The 16,326-nt window shown below is 41.0% G+C and overlaps 1 protein-coding gene across 3 annotated transcripts in view; it reads left to right on the plus strand.

The window, feature by feature from the left end:
- The window catches only part of SPON1 (spondin 1), a 262,030-nt gene that overhangs the window by 61,926 nt on the left and 183,778 nt on the right, over positions 1–16,326 (plus strand). For all 3 annotated transcript variants that reach the window (XM_036325488.1, XM_036325486.1, XM_036325487.1), the window contains exon 3: positions 13,298–13,431. In XM_036325488.1, the coding sequence (XP_036181381.1) occupies positions 13,298–13,431 (134 nt within the window). The remainder of the gene's footprint in view (positions 1–13,297; positions 13,432–16,326) is intronic.

The raw sequence follows: 16,326 nt of genomic DNA on the forward strand, positions 1-16,326 counted from the left end.
TTCTGGTCTCAGGTCCTCAGAAAATAAACCACAGATTGAAATGATTGTTGAGGGGCCCGGCTGGTGTTGCTCGGTGGTTGTGTGTTGACCCATGAACCTGGAGCTCACAGTTCAATTACCCATCAGGGCACATGCCCGGGTTGTGGACTCAATATCAGTAGGGTGTGAGCAGGAGGCAGCCAGTGAATGATTCTCATCATTGATGTTTTTATTTCTCTCTCCCTCTCCCTTCCTCTCTCTGAAGTTGATTTTAAAAAATACATAAAATGATTGGGGAAGGCTTTGTAAGGGAACTACATTTAGTTGGTGGCTAACATGTGGAGACGTTTGGGGGTTGGGGGAAGGCACAAGAGCAGGTTCTGACAGAACCAGAGTTTATGGAAAGAAGCTGATATTTTCTGAAAAGCAAACAACTTCGGAAGCATTCTCTGAATTGGAGGAAACAACCCCTTCTGTTCAATACTTAATCACCATCTGGCAGCGGAGGTTATGGATAAACAACTGAACCAGTGCTTACCTGACTAGGCTTTCATGGTTTGGAAAACATTCCTCTTGGTTTCAGTTCTGGGCCAAGGGCCTTAGTCTTATCGCCCACTGGAATTTTTGGCAGAGGCAGCTGGAAAGAGCACAGGCTTTGGCTTCAGATAGCCTGGGGTCAGAATTCAGGGCAGATCACTTCAGCTTCATTCTCTTACCTGTAAAATGGTAATAATTATTCCCATCAGGAACTCAGTGATGTAACCTTGTTAAGTACCTGGCACATAGTAGGTGTCGATTAAATATTAATCCCCTTTAGTTTTCCCAATGTAGTCACCCAGAACCCTCCCAAAGGTCTTAAAGATTGTGGGCTGGAATAGGTTAATGGGTTGGGGTGGGGGGGGGGAAGGACCTATGTAATACTTACAACAATAAAGATAATAATAATAAAAGATTTAGGATTAGTGGTCCCTGAGAGAGTTCTCTATGACAACCTTTACTTAAAGGGAGTCCTCACTGGGGGCCACCGTACAAGTCCAAGAAAATCACACTGTTTGGAAATCCACCCTCACCCCAACAAAGCTGCAGAAGGGAATCTAAGAACTCTTCAAGGAAGTATGAAGCAAAAGTACTACTATTTACATTTACCAACTATCTGAGTGTGTGTTGGAGCGGGGCGTTTTGTTGTTGTGGGCTGGACCAGTGTGTGCGGTTCAGTGGGACTAAGCCTGGCTAGAGAGAAAATTCTTACCTAACATAAGGGAGATGACACTATTAGGAGGGTCTGTGGTGTAGGGAAGAGAGCACAGGCATTAGAGCCACGTAGGGCCGGCGTTAACTCCTAGCTCTGCCACTACGGGACTTGGACAGGTTATTGAACCCATTTGCATCACAGTAGTTTCTTCAAGGACAGACTTAATAAGGTTTGAGGGGAATGAAAATAACATATGTAAAGTCTTTGACTGCTCAAAAATGCTAGCCATTTATTAATAATCATTTAGGAAAACAAAGTCTAAAGTCAGAAGGAAGTCCAGGGAGTTGTCTAATGAAGGGAACTGGGCAGATAGTGCAACCAAGGCACAGAGCCAGGAATCTTGCAATCAAAGGGAGGAGGCAGTACACCTATTTATTCAGTGCACACCTGCTGGGGTCCAACCCCAGCAGGTCCAGGGGTCCCCAAAGGTGTGGACGGAGTCAGCAAAGAAGGAATGACACGGAGACAGCGTTCAGTTGATCAGTAGCCTAGCCAGGATCTCTAGCCAGGATCTCCAGCCAAGTTCTGTTCAGGATCTCCAGCCAGGTTCTGTGTCCATGTTCTCTTGCTAGGTTCTCCAGCCAGGTTCTCCAGGTTCTCCAGCCAGGTTCTGTAGCCATGTTCCCTCGCTAGGTTCTCCAGCCAGGTTCAGTCACCAGGTTCTAGTCAGATTCTCTTGCCATGTTCTATCCAGGTTCTGTAGCCAGGTTCTGTCTCTAGGTTCTTCAGCCAGGTTCTCTCACTAGGTTCTGTCTCTAAGTTCTGTGGCCAGTTTCTGTCCAGGATCTTTTGCCATGTTCTCTCCAGCGAAGTTCTTCTGTCTCTAGGTTCTGTGTAGGTTCTGTGTCTAGGTTCTGTGTCCTGTTGTCTTGTTACATCTGTATTTATACCAGTTGATTGTAATCCTATCAATCTCTATTCCAAAGGTTAGGGCGTTTCTTATCTCCATTCTAGGGAGTAAAGGTTATGTAGCTTAAGCATGATTGTTCGTAGTTAAAGTGATTAATTACCCACCTGGCACTTAGTTAAGGGGTTTTATTCCCTCCCTAACTTCAGGGGAAAATCCCTACCTGGGGAAACAACCTTTCTCAGAGAGGTGACCTTGGATAAAACACATAGTGCCAAGAAGGTGAGCAAACATATTAAGAACAGTATGCCATATATGCCAGGTCCCTTGAAACAGCAAGGATGGACCGGCTCCCGGCACACACCTATTATGTACCAGCACTGTGTTAGTGCTGAAGATACAATGGGGGGAAAAACACACCAAGAGACAATACCTATCCTCCTGTAGCTTACAGATGATTAGAAAAGTAGATGTTAATCAAGGAATCAAACAAATACATGTAAAATGAGAAGTGTGATATAAAGTCTAAATGGAGAGGAATGGGTATATGAGGACATATATAAGGAAGGGGAATTGCCACAGTGAAAGGAGACAGGGAAGGCTTTTCAATGAAAAGTGAGGTGGAGGAAAGGAATGAAGGGAACAAGGAAAGGAGGGAGGGAGACACAAGGGAGGGAGGACGGAAATGGAACTGACTAAGCTTCAGAAGAAAGCAAGACCAGTGTGGCCAAGAGCAGAAAGCAAGGAGGGAGATGGCACAATGAGGCTACAGAGGCAGGAAGGCGGGGACTCAGCTCTGGTAAGGATTCGGTCTTGATTCTGGAAACAAGAAAAAGCTGTGGAATAGTTCTAAAAAGGGACATATTCTAGTTATATTTGCGTTTTTAAAAATTGCTCTGGCTTGCAGTGTAGAGAACAAACTGAAGAAAGGAAAGAGAGGATGTGCAGAGACTAGTTAGGATAATTTTGTGTTGTTTGAGATTTTAAATGATGTAGCTTCAAGGGTTGTAGTAGGGATAGTAGTAGAAATTCAAGAGCTATTTGGAAGGTAAAATGGAAGCATTTGGATGTAGAAGGATGAGCCAAGGATGATGTCCAACATTTCTGACTTGTACAATGGGAATAGGACCAGGTTAGAGGGAAGATTGTTAAGTTAGTTGTTGACAAGGTGGATTTGAGGTGTTTTGATCCAAGAGGAAATGCAAGTAGAATATAGAAAGTTGGAGATACATGCCTGGAGCTCAGAGAGGCAGCCAAGACTAGAAATATAAGTTTGTGAATTATCTACACAGAGGTAGTAATTAAAGCATGAGCCGAATGAGATCACCTACAGAGAAAGAATAAAGTCAGAACAAGAGAGGGTTCAGGACTGAGACTTGAGAAATTTCCAATTTAAAAGCCAGTAGAGTAGGATGAGCAGCCAAAGAAAGTGGAGAAAGAGTGGACAAGAAAGTTGAAGTGGGGAGAAGAGCAGCAAGGAGCCATGGCACAGAAACCAAGGGAGAAGAATGTTTCAAGAACAAGGATTACATAGTACCTATTGGGTTAAGCGTTGCAAAAGCCAGGGGTCAGCTCCCGGCCAGTGTGGCTCAGTGGTTGAGTGTCAATCTATGTATGGGCCAGGAGGTCGTGGTTCAATTCCCGGTTGGGGCACTTGCCTGGGCTTGTTCCCCAGTAGGAGGCATGCAGGAGGCGGCCAATCAATGATTATCAATGATTCTCATCATTGATGTTTCTATCTCTCTCTCCCTCTGACTTCCTCTCTCAGAAATCAATAAAAAAATATATATATTTTTTAAAAGCCAGGGATCACCTTAGCTAGAGCTGTTTGGATAGTGTGATGTATCTGCAAACCTTGGGATTGGATTGAAAATGAGTGGGAGGTGACGTGAAGACAGTAAATGTAGCCAACTCTTTCAAGTAATTTCATTATGATGGAGAGAAGAGAGATAACACCATAATCAGAAGGGGATGAGGGTTAACTATAAGTTTTCTCTCTGCCTCAACCATCACTGCTAGAGAGTGGATGAGTCCTGAGTAGGGGCAGCTGGAGATTGAGAAAAGGAAAAAAAAGAGACAGACACAGAGACAGTAGGGAAAGCTGGGGCCAGGTGGGACGCTGCCCTCTGATGGAGAGACAGTGACCCAGAGCTGGTGCAGTGCGTTTATTATATACAGCATGATTCCAGGAAGTTTTACTAGAGTTTAAGACAAAGGAAATTATGTGAAATCATGGTTAAAGATCAAGCTGTAATTCTTCATTCTTGTGGCTTCTTTGTAATTGTCACTCCTGGCTGAGCCCGGATAATTGCGTCTGTTCCTTGCACCTGGCTGAACTTAGATAATGAAGCCCACTCCCTGGCACCTGAGCTAAGGGTCAGGCTGACAACATACCTGCCTCTGTCACAGTATGTTTCCAGGATGTGGCTCTGCTGATGCCACTGGACTCAGCCGACAGTCAGCTCATGTGCCTTCCCAGGCGCTGCCTACAGTTAACTGAGTGTCTCTTAATTTTTAAGTGGAGAGGCTCAAAGGTGCTTAAAAGACTAATGGGAATGACTTAGTTGGGGCAAAAGTTGAATCTGGAGGGGAGAAAGGGAGTAATTGCTAGAGTCAGGAAGAAGGGATGGGACCAAAGCAGAGATGTAAAGAAAGTATGACTCCTCTGTTATAACAGGAATGAAGAAGGTCATGGTGGATGCAGATGGGAAAATGAGGGAATTTATGTCTGATAACCTTTGGTTTTGTTTGTTTGTTTGTTTCCTGTAAAGTAAGAGGCAAAGTAATACAATAAGAGGTTTGGGAAGATTCGAAATCATTGTTGTCAAGAGTGGGAAAGTGACAGGGCAGACCTGAGGCTAGGAGTCAATTAATGTAGGAGATAATTGACCTTATCACGGGCTTTGTCCAGCAGCCCTGTGCTGCACAAGTGTGAGAAGGTCATCGAGGATTGGGATTTTGTCACATCAGGAAGATAAAATGACAGAGAGGTAAGGGGGCTTCTAAAAATAAAGAGCCACACACAGATAACACAATGTTGATAAAGAAGAACAAGGAAGAGGGACTTGCCCTTCCAGATACTAAAATATATTACACTGCCAGAAACAACACGAGTGTTTAGGAACCTGGTACACGATTACATTGAACATGTGTCCCATTTGCCTGGGAAAGTCTCCGTTTTGCCTGTTGTCCCAGAACAATGATTAATAACAGCCCTTTCCATCCTTGTTTGACAATAAATCGCATCATCAGTCTATATAAGAGAGAGGTGGCATCGCAAAAAAGTGGGGGAAAGATGGGTTGAAACCAGTATTAAAAGCAGCTCACAGTCTGGGCTCTTCTGGGGCCCCATCCCAAGTGAAAGGAGCCTGGAAGCTGTCCCTCCGCCTTAACAAGTATAAAGCCAATCAGAATGGAAAAACCAACTCTTTTAGCATCTACCAGAGGGAGAGGCAGTTAGGAAGGCACGGAGAATCACAGCTGATCAGACCAGAAGCCTCCACAGACCAGGGCAGGAAACCTAGACTGTAATTGGTAGATTGCTAAAGGCTCCTCGGCGTGGACAATTCTGAGAGCTAAAATCTCCAGGGGCACCCAGCTGGTGAATTCGGGGAGGGGAACAACACTTCTGTGAGTTTTACCTCCAGGAGCTCCGTCACATCTGTCCTCACGGCGAACATCAGAGAAAAATTCCCTTGCACTTCTGGCAGGGGGAAGAGAGAATGAATAATTTTTAATATGCCAGAGCGTTCTGTTCTCAGTAAGGCCTGCCCTTAATTGATCGATCAGATAGCAGTTTGTTAAAAACAATAGCAATGTATTCAGTTTCATATACTTATAGCTATAAATATGCTTATGCATGCTTATGTATAAGGACTAACTGTTTTATCAGGGCCTAACCTTTAGGAGGGGCGGGGGAGGGAACCCACAACCCCAGCCCTCCAGCCACCCTGTCTCATCTAAGGAGTAGGGGGAAACTGAGAAGCACCTGTGACGTTCACAGTGCAGGACCTCAAGTCACCAAAAGACCGAGACCTAAAAATAGGACCACAGAAGGCTTCCCTCACCCCTCACACACACCTCACCACCACAATACCAAAGGTCTATTTATCTCAGTTCCTTTACCCCGTACATCATGTCCAGCTCTCAACAAACAACTGAAAGGTCTACCCCAGTTTGAAGAGACAGAGCAAGTATCAGCACCAGACATAGCAGGGGTGTTGGAGTTATCTGACTAGGAATTTAAAACAGCCATGATTCATAGGCCAAGGGCACGGGTGGATTAAGTAGACAGCATGCAAGAACAGATGGGTGATGTAAGCACAGAGATGGAAACCCTAAGGGGGGAAAACAACAACAAAAAGAAATGCTAGAGATAAAAGACCTTGGAACAGAAATGAAGAATGCCTTTGATGGGCTTATTAGCAGACTGGACACAGCTGAGGAATCTCTGGGCTTGAAGATATATCAACAGATACCTTGAAAACTGTAAAGCAAAGAGAACAAAGACTGAAAAACAAACACACAGAACAGAATATCCAAGGATTGTGGGACAGCTACAAAAGGTATAACATACACGTAATATGAATACCAGGAGAAGAAAGAGAATAGAACGGAAGAAATATTTGAAACAGTAACAACTGAGAATTTCCTCAACTTAATATCAGACAACAAACCACAGATCCAGGAAGCTCAGAGAACATCAAGAAAGAGACGTGTCACAAACATTACATCTAGGTATATCATTTTTATTCTACAGAAAATCAGAGATAAGAAAAAATCCTAAAAGAAGCCAGAGGGGGAATAAAACACCTTACCTGTAAAGGAACAAAGATAAGAATTATATCAAACTTTTCTTCAGAAACTATGCACACAAAAAAGAGTTGAGTGGAACATTTAAAGTGTTGAGAAAAAAAGAACCACTAACTTAGAATTCTGGATCCTGCAAAATTATTCTTCAAACGTGAAGAAGAAATAAAGGCTTTTTCAGCCAAAGAAAAATTGAGGGAATCTGCCACCAGTAGACCTGCCTTGCAAGAAATGTTTAAAAAGTTCTTTAGTGAGAAGGAAAATAATATAGGTCAGAAACTCGGATCTTCACAAAGAAAGGAAGATTATCAAAGAAGGAATAAGTGAAGGTAAAATGAAGTTTTATTTTTTTCTTATTCTTAATTGATCAAACAGATAATAGTTTTTTTCAAAACTACAACAATGTATTCAGTTTCATATACTTATAGCTATAAATATGCTTATGTATGCTTATGTATAAGTGAAATAAATGATAATGCAATGGACATGATAGAGAAATTAAGAATATATTATAAGGGGTTTGCACTATCTGTGAAGCAATATAGTATCATTTGAAAGTAACTTGGGTTGGTTGAAAATTTATGCTATACAGCAAATTCTAGGACGACAACTAAAAAAAGCAAAAGAAAAAGTATGACCGATATGGTTAGTAAAGAGAGAAAAAGAGTCATATAAAATGCTCAGTTAAAACCACAGACGGCTGATAATGTGTGGGAGACAAAAATAGGAACAAAGAACCAGGGCAACAAGTAGAAAATAATAACAAATATGGCGAATATTAATCCAACTATTATCAATAATTACCTCAAATGTCAATGGCCTAAATACACCAATTAAAAGACAGATTTTTCAGAGTGAATAAAAAAACAAAACCCAACTGCGTGTTGTTTACAAGAAACTCACTTTAAATATAAAGACATGTGCCCTGGCCATTTTGGATTGGTGATTAGAGTGTCGGTTTGAGGACTGAAAGGTCACGGGTTTGATTCCCAGTCAAAGACATGTACCTCAGTTGCAGGTTCCCCAGCCCCGGCAGGGGCTCATGTGGGAGGCAACCAATCTATATGTCTCGTTCACATCGATGTTTCTCTCTTTCTGCCTCTCCTCCCTCCCACTCTCTCTAGAAATCAATGGGAAAAATATCTTTGGATGAGGAATAAATAAATAAAAACACATATAGATTAAAAGTAGAATGATGAAGAAAGATATACTATGCTAACACTAATCAAAAGAAAACAGGAATAGCCATATTAATTTCAGACAGCACACTTCAGAGCAAGGACATTTACTAGGGATAAAAAGAGAATTACAGAATGATAAGGGGGCTCAATACTTGAAGAAGACATAACAATCCTTAATATGTATGTGCCTAACAACCAGTATCAAAAAATGTGAAGTGCAAACTGGTAGAAATGCAAGGAGAAATAAATGAATCCACTATTATAGTTGGAGACTTCAACACCCCTATCAGAAATGGACAGATCCAGCTGGCAGAATATCCATAAGGATATCCATACTTGAACTCAACCATACCATCAATTAACTGGATATGATTGACGTATATAGACTACTTCATCCAACAATAGTAGATTACACATTCTTCTAAAGCAGTGGTTCTCAACCTTCCTAATGCCGCGACCCTTTAATACAGTTCCTCATGTTGTCGTGACCCCCCAACCATAACATTATTTTCGTTGCTACTTCACAACTGTAATGTTGCTACTGTTACTAATCATAATGTAAATATCTGATATGCTATATGTGTTTTCCGATGGGTGCGACCCACAGGTTGAGAACCGCTGCTTATATGGAACATTCACCAACATAGACCACATTCTGGTCCATAAAACACACCTTAAGTTTAAAAGAATGGGAAGCATGCAATGACTGCTCTCAGACCACCATGATATTAAACTAGAAATCAATAACAGAAATCTTCAAATACTTGGAAATTAAGCAACATGCTTCTAACTAACACACAGGTGAATGAAGAAACTTCAAGCTAAATTTTAAAATCTATTGAACTAAATGAAAATGAAATTCAGCTTATCAAAATTTATGGGATGCAGCAAAAGCAATTCGTAGAGGAAAATTTATACCATTGGATGTACATATCAGGATAGAATAAAGATCTGACGTTTATAATTTAAGGTTCCACCTTAGGAAATAAGAAAAAGAAAATCAAATTACATTCATTGTAAGCAGAAGAAAATAAATAATAAAAATTAGAGTGGAAGTCAATGAAATTAAAACTAGAATATTAATAGAGAAAATCAACAAGACCAAAAGCTGGCTCTTTGAAAAGATAAATAAAACCCATAAGCCTCTTGTCAGGCTAACTAAGAAAAAAAGAGAGAGAACACATATTACTAATATCAAAAATGAAAGAAAGGACGTTACTACAAATTTTATGTCCACTAAAAAAATAACAAAGGAATATTCTGAATAACTCTATGCCCACACATTTGATAACCTAGATGAAATTGTCTAATTCCTTGAAAGATACAATCTGCCAAAACTCACACAAGAAGAAATAAACAATCTGAATAGGCCTATTTATAATAAAGAAAGTAAATCAATAATTAATAACCTTACAATACAGCACCAGGCCCAGATGGGTTCACTAGTGAATTCCATCAAACATTTAAGGAAGAAATTATACCTATTCTCTACTTCCCGACTCGTTTTATGAAGCCAGCATCACACTAATACTAAAACTAAAAGACACTGCAATAAGACTAAGATCCGTATCTCTCATGAACGTAGATGCAAAAATTCTCAAGAAAATATTAGCTAATTGAATCCAACAGTATATAAGAAGAATTGTACACCCAACCAAGTGGGGTTTATCCCAGTATGCAGAGTTGTTTCAACTTCTAAAAACAATAAATGTGATCTATCACATGATCAGGATAAAGAGGAAAAATCACATGATCATATTAATAGATAAAGAAAAAGCATTTGACAAAACCCAATATACATTCATATTAAAAACTCAGCAAACTAGGAATAGAGAGGGATGTCCTCAATAAAGATGTTGATAAAGAGCATCTACAAAAAATAACCTTAGCTAATCTCATATTTACTGGTAAGAAACTTGAAACTTTCCTGTTAAGATCCCTTCTCACCACTACTTTTCAACATGTTACTGGAAGTCTTAGATAATCCACTAAAACAAGAGAAGGAAATAAAAGGTATCTAGATTGAGAAGGAAGAAATAAAAGTCTTTGTTCATAAGTGACATGATAATATGTAGAGAAATCTGAAAAAAAAAAAAGACAAAAACTCCTGGAATTAATAAGTGATTATATTAAAAGATTGATGGTTGCCAAGTTTTTCTTGGAGGGTTGGGGGATGAATAGGTAGAGCACAGAAGAAATGAAACTATTCAGTACAATACTACAGTGTACAATGCCTTTAGTAGATACATGTCATTATACATTTCTCAAAACCATTAGAATGTACAACACCAAGAGTGAACCCTAATATAAACTATGGACTTTGAATGGTAATGATGTGTCAATGTAGGTTCATCTAATGTAACAAATGTACCACTCTGCTGCTACATGTTGAAAATGGAGGAAGTTGTGTGTGGGGGGGCACAGGAAGTATCCAGAAATTCTTGTAATTTCTGCTCAAATTTGCAGTAAATTTAAAACTGCTCTTCAGCCCTAACCGGTTTGGCTCAGTGGATAGAGCATCGACCTGCGGACTCAAGGGTCCCGGGTTCGATTCCGGTCAGGGGCATGTACCTTGGTTGCGGGCGCATACCCAGTGGGGAGTGTGCAGGAGGCAGCTGATCGATGTTTCTCTCTCATCAATGTTTCTAACTCTCTATCCCTCTCCATTTCTCTCTGTAAAAAATCAGTAAAATATATTTTTAAAAAACTGCCCTTCAAAAAGTTTATTAAATTTTTTAAAGTAGCTCACAGTATGGAGAAATGGAGTTGGATCCCTACTCCATCATATTAAAAATGTAAATTCCAAATAGATTGAAGACTTAAATGTGAAAGGTAAAATTATAAACTTAATGTAAGAAAATATTGGACAATATCTTTGTGATCTCAGTTTTTAGACAAAACCAAAAAGGTACAAGCCCTGGGAGAGAAACTGATGAATTTGGCTAGATTAAAATTAATTGAGTTCTGTTAAATGAAGAATTTAAAGATAAGATGAACCTCTGAGTGACAGAAAGATATTTGTAAATGATGAAGGATTCGTATCTAGAAAGTCCTACAAATCAGCAAAAAAAAAAAAAGATAGGAAAATCTACTGACAGCGATTTTAAGTAGACACTTCACAGAATCCCGGTAAATTTGTGAAGAGATGCTCAAATGTGCTAGTCTTAAATCAAGATACTAATTTACATCTATTAAATTGGAAATTATTAGAAAGTCCAACAATCACAATACTGGTAAGGATGTGGGGAAATGGGAACACTAATGCATAGCTAATAGAAGAAAAGTAGTCATAGTCATTCTGCAGAACAATCTGGCAGTACTTAGTGAAATTAATATTATACCCACCACCCAACAGCCCCGCAATCCCACTACATGGTTTATATTGCCGAGACACTCCCATGTGCGTTCACAAGTAGAGCAGCATGAGGACCCATTGCAGCGATGTTTCTGGAGGCAAAGAGCTGGAAGTCAGCTGAGTGCTCCTCCGTGGGAGAGTGGATAGATAAAATGTGGTCTATGCATGTAACGGCATACTAGGCAACAGAATCAATGAATTACATTCAAATATAGTAACACAGACATATCCCAAAAGCATAAGGTTAAGTGAAAAAAAATCCTTAAAATACAAAACAATTCTATGCAACTTCAAGTAAGTAGCACACACACAGAGAGAGAGAGAGAGAGAGAGAGAGAAGGACATATATTAAATATTTAGGAGTACGTGTTAAATAGAGGAGGGAAATGGGAACAGAGTAAAGAATACAGAGATAAACAAATGTAATAGGCAACTGCCTTGGCTTTGTCCAGTGAAGAAAATAGATGATGAATTAAGGAGTTTGAGTGCCTTTTTTTTTTTTTTTTTTTTTTTTTTTTTTTTTACCTGTTGTGCTAAAAGGAAGAGGATTTTTTTTTTTAAATGTGAAACAAGTACAATATGGGTTTAATAGTTTTATTAGATTATATTTAAAGATTAAATGAGTAATTCAGATAAGCACTTAGTTTAGTGCCTGGCGCGTACTCAACACTCAATAAATGTCATCCATTAATGTTATTAACACTCCTCATGACATACCAGTCAACTGGAGTTGGCACTTAAGACCAATTGGATTTAGATGATTCCCCAAAAGATCCATAGTCTATGGCTCTACTAAAATGAATAGGCAAGTACTGGCAGCAGACCCAGAAGCAAGCAGGAGAAATGCTGAAAGCAGCCTTGGGGAATGGGAATGGCTACCAGCTTTTTTGCAGTGCCATTGGAAACCTTGATGGTTAACTTGGGACAATACTAATCTCATGTACAAGTTCAGAAGGTAGAGAGCCCTGGCTTGGTGGCTCAGTCGGTTGGAGTGTCCTCCCGTACACCAAAAATTGGCAGGTTTGATCCTTGGTCAGGGCTCTTACAGGAGGCAGCTGATTGATGTTTCTCTCTCACACCAGTTTCTCTTTCTCTCCCTTCCCCCTACCTTTCTCTCTAAAATCATTTTTTTAAAGAAACAAAGTAGAGACCACAGGAAAACAGTGCTGTGAAGCTGGGGAACTTCATGTAATTTGTGATACTTCTCCAAAGGGGTGTTTTCTTATAACACTTTCATTTCAAGTTATAAAATCGTTGCTGCGTTACAACTAGCCCTATAGAGTGTTTGCTTTGAATTTTCTCTTTCCCGTCCTCCTCTGCCTTCCCTGAAGTGGGACACGGCTTATCTTAGTGAAATGAGCAAGGTCATCCCCTAGTTTCCTGATCCTCAAAGTGCTGACCCAAGATCCCAGTCCTGGAGAGCATAGGACATATGCCCAATCCTTGCCCTCTTGTTAAGTCAACAAGCAGTGACTGGGACTCTAGGCCAGGCACTACTCTGGTGTCTGGGGATCGAGAGCTGCTAACACAAAATGACAGCTTTAAAAATAAATGAAGGGCCGAACTGGTTTGGCTCAGTGGATGGAGCGTCGGCCTGCGGACTCAGGGGTCCCGGGTTCGATTCCGGTCGGGGGCATGTGCCTTGGTTGCGGGCACGTCCCCACTGGGGGGGCGTGCAGGAGGCAGCTGATCGATCTCTCTCATCGATGTTTCTGACTTTCTGTCCCTCTCCCTTCTTCTCTGTAAAAAATCAATAAAATATATTTTAAAAAAATAATAAAAGTAAAATGAAGGAAGTGTCAAGTCAGAAACATAAGAGCCTTCCCGAAACGAAGCACATTTTAAAGTGTTTATTTTCCGCTGGTTTTCCATAGATCATAGATGAAGAAGAAACACAGTTTATGAGTAACTGCCCTGTCGCGGTCACGGAAAGCACCCCACGGAGGAGGACACGGATCCAGGTGTTCTGGGTAGCTCCGCCGGCAGGAACGGGCTGTGTCATTCTAAAGTAAGTGAGCGTGGGATTCTCGTCACACTTCACTCCCCTCCCCTGCGGTCCACCAAAGGCTTCATGGTGTGGTTGCAGAAAGAAAAGTGGCTTTGCTGGGCCACCGGGCAGGTTGCATCATTTCTCTGCCCTCAGTTATCTCCACTCAAAAATGGGACTGGAGGCCATCATTGGTAAAGTGCTATAAAAGAATCATTTGCCGAAATCTTGATTTTCACCTAATACAGTGATTCTCCTGGCCACTCTCTATCTTCCTAGAGATAATGCTACTATGGCTGGTCAAGAAAAATTACGAGCCAGGTGAGGATAATCTTTGACTTTCTCCACCTGGAATCTAATACCTAGTAACCTTAATCTGTGCCAGGCTGAGCTGAGACCCAACTGTAACCTCCATTAGCCTCCAGCTCTGCTGTATGATCCTATGTTTTACCTTCTCCCATCAAAATTGCCCTCTTGTGCCACGTCCTAGGGGACCTCCTGGTTTTCCTTTTGGTAAGTTACAATAAATGATCAGAAGTGTTAACCAGCTAATAGTTTTCCTCTGAGAGGTAGCATTATCTCAAAACGGTGTCTCCAAAACTGTATGCCATAGAATGGTGTTCAGGGAGATGTAAATAGGCGGGCAAGAAATCAACTTCTGTGTTTAAACAAGTTTGAAAAATGCTGTATATTGTATCTTCTTCTTGCACATTCACAGCATATGTTATCATATTGAAGGTTTTACAAAATCCTGCTACAACGAAATCTGTTTAACTTGGTTTCATCCAGCATTCCCCAGACTTACTTGACGCAAAGCTCCTTTTCTACTGAGACATCCACTGATATTCACCAGCTTTGGAAACTAGGAATGACTTATTTTAAATAGATTTACAGAATGTATAGAGTGACAGTGAGAATTTTAGGAATTCAGATATACAATAGTCATGGTTAGATGACCAAGGCTCCAATTCCAATATCTGAGAAGTCTTTCCCATGGAGGTAGGGGCTGGGACCTTCCCAACCGTCTTCCTCTTCTTTAAGCCACCCAAGGCCTTATTCATGTATTTGGTTTATTTGTCTGCATCTCTGGCATGTGGACATTTCAACAGAATTACAAATGTGGTTAACTCCAGGCCAGCCCCCAGGAGAGGCTGCTAAGGAAGCCTTTCACCTCCCCAGTCCAATCCCTGTAGTTTCCGGACTCAGCTGGGCCTGACGTATGGAAAAAAAACCCTGCAGAGATCTCTAGGAATCTCTGTCCCCTGCCCAGACTCAGCCCTCTCTTTTGCTGCTGTTTCTGGGCATCATCTGTTTCTTTTTTTAGTTTAATGCAAGCTGAGCATCCTTCCTCAGATTCCTTGCGAAGTTTGGCTCTTGGCATTAATTACACTGGTGATTTGAAAAAAAAAAAAATTAGCAGTAGAACTTTAGCTCTTGGTGTTAATTTACATTGGAGATTTGTTTTAAAAATAGCAACTAGAAGTTTTAAAATGAAATTTTACATATAAACTTAATATATAACATATATCTAGTATCTAGTAGAAATGTGGGAGAAGACCCTGTGGAAATCAAGAGACCACTGAAACGAAAACACGCAGAATCTGTTTATTCAGAGCTTGCTGTATATCAAGGGAGTCAGCGACCATCATCACTAGCATTTGGCAGAGTCTCAAAGGCAGCAGAGGAGTGGAAAAGCTTTAGAGTAAAAAGAGGGAAGACTGCAGGTATGTTCTGGTCGGAGGTTGTTGGCATGGGGGACCAGGAACAGGGATAGCTAGAAGTGCGGCCTCTTATGCAATTGGTTTGCAGAGTGCATTTGGCTTTCTTTGGTTGGTCAAGACTTAAAAATAGAGGAGGCAGTGGGGGTGGGGTGGGGCGGGGGGAGGTTAGAGAAATCGGCAGTCATTGACCAAGTCCTAAACGTTCTGGGCTGATAGCTTCAGAGGTTGTGGTTTGGCTTCCCAGGCGAGTTGCTGCAAAGGTTGGGGTCAGATTTCTATTGTCATTGTCATATATGGTCTGCCCATTGACCATTAGTATGTCCAATCTCTCAGCCTGAACACGGGTCTCAGTTTGGCTTTCTAGCACCCACACCCCTGCCCATGGTGGCCCTATCCCTCTGCAGGGCCTGGGGCTCTGGAGAAGAAAGTTGGAAAACATCAGATCTTCCCACTCTAAAAACCTTACCCTCACCTAGATCTCTGTTTTTCTATGATTTCTTGTTCTCACGAACCAGAGCATTTGATCTCCCTGGTGGAAGCCAGAAAGGCATCTCTCGTTTACCCATTAACAATGAACATATGTGGACATACATTTATTTATTACCAGTTAAGCAATGTGGCTTGTGCATTCACTCATTCTTTCAGCAAATGTAACCAAGCTTCTATCTGCATACGCATGGTATTTATAGGGAACTGACGTATGTTTTTGGCCCTTGAGGTTCTCATGGGCCAAATGCAGGAGAGAGCAAAAGTCAACCAATACTTTCTCTGTACCAGGAACACAGCGGCACAGCTCACAGGTTTTATCTAAGTTAATCTTCACAACAACTCCCCCATTTTACAAATGAGGAGTCAAGTTTCAGGGAATTAGACAAGTTTCTTTTTTTAATTTTTATTTATTGATTTTAGAGAGATGAAGGGAGGGAGGGAGGGAGGGAGGGAGAGAAAGAGAGAGAGAGAGGGAACATTGATTCGTTGTTCCACTTCTTTACGCACTCACTGGCTGATTCTTGTTATGTGCCCTGACCAGGGATCAAACCCACAATCTTGGCTTATCAGGCCGACACTCTAACCAACTGAGCTACCTGGCCAGCGCTAGACAAGTTTCTAGAAGTCACACATCCACATAACTCTAAAACCCCATGTTCTTCCTTTTCTTTGTTTCTTCTAAAGGAACTAATGCAAGCTAAAACTA

This window comes from Myotis myotis, unplaced genomic scaffold (assembly GCF_014108235.1).
Source record: "Myotis myotis isolate mMyoMyo1 unplaced genomic scaffold, mMyoMyo1.p scaffold_m19_p_10, whole genome shotgun sequence".
In the NCBI taxonomy this organism is placed as follows: domain Eukaryota; kingdom Metazoa; phylum Chordata; class Mammalia; order Chiroptera; family Vespertilionidae; genus Myotis; species Myotis myotis.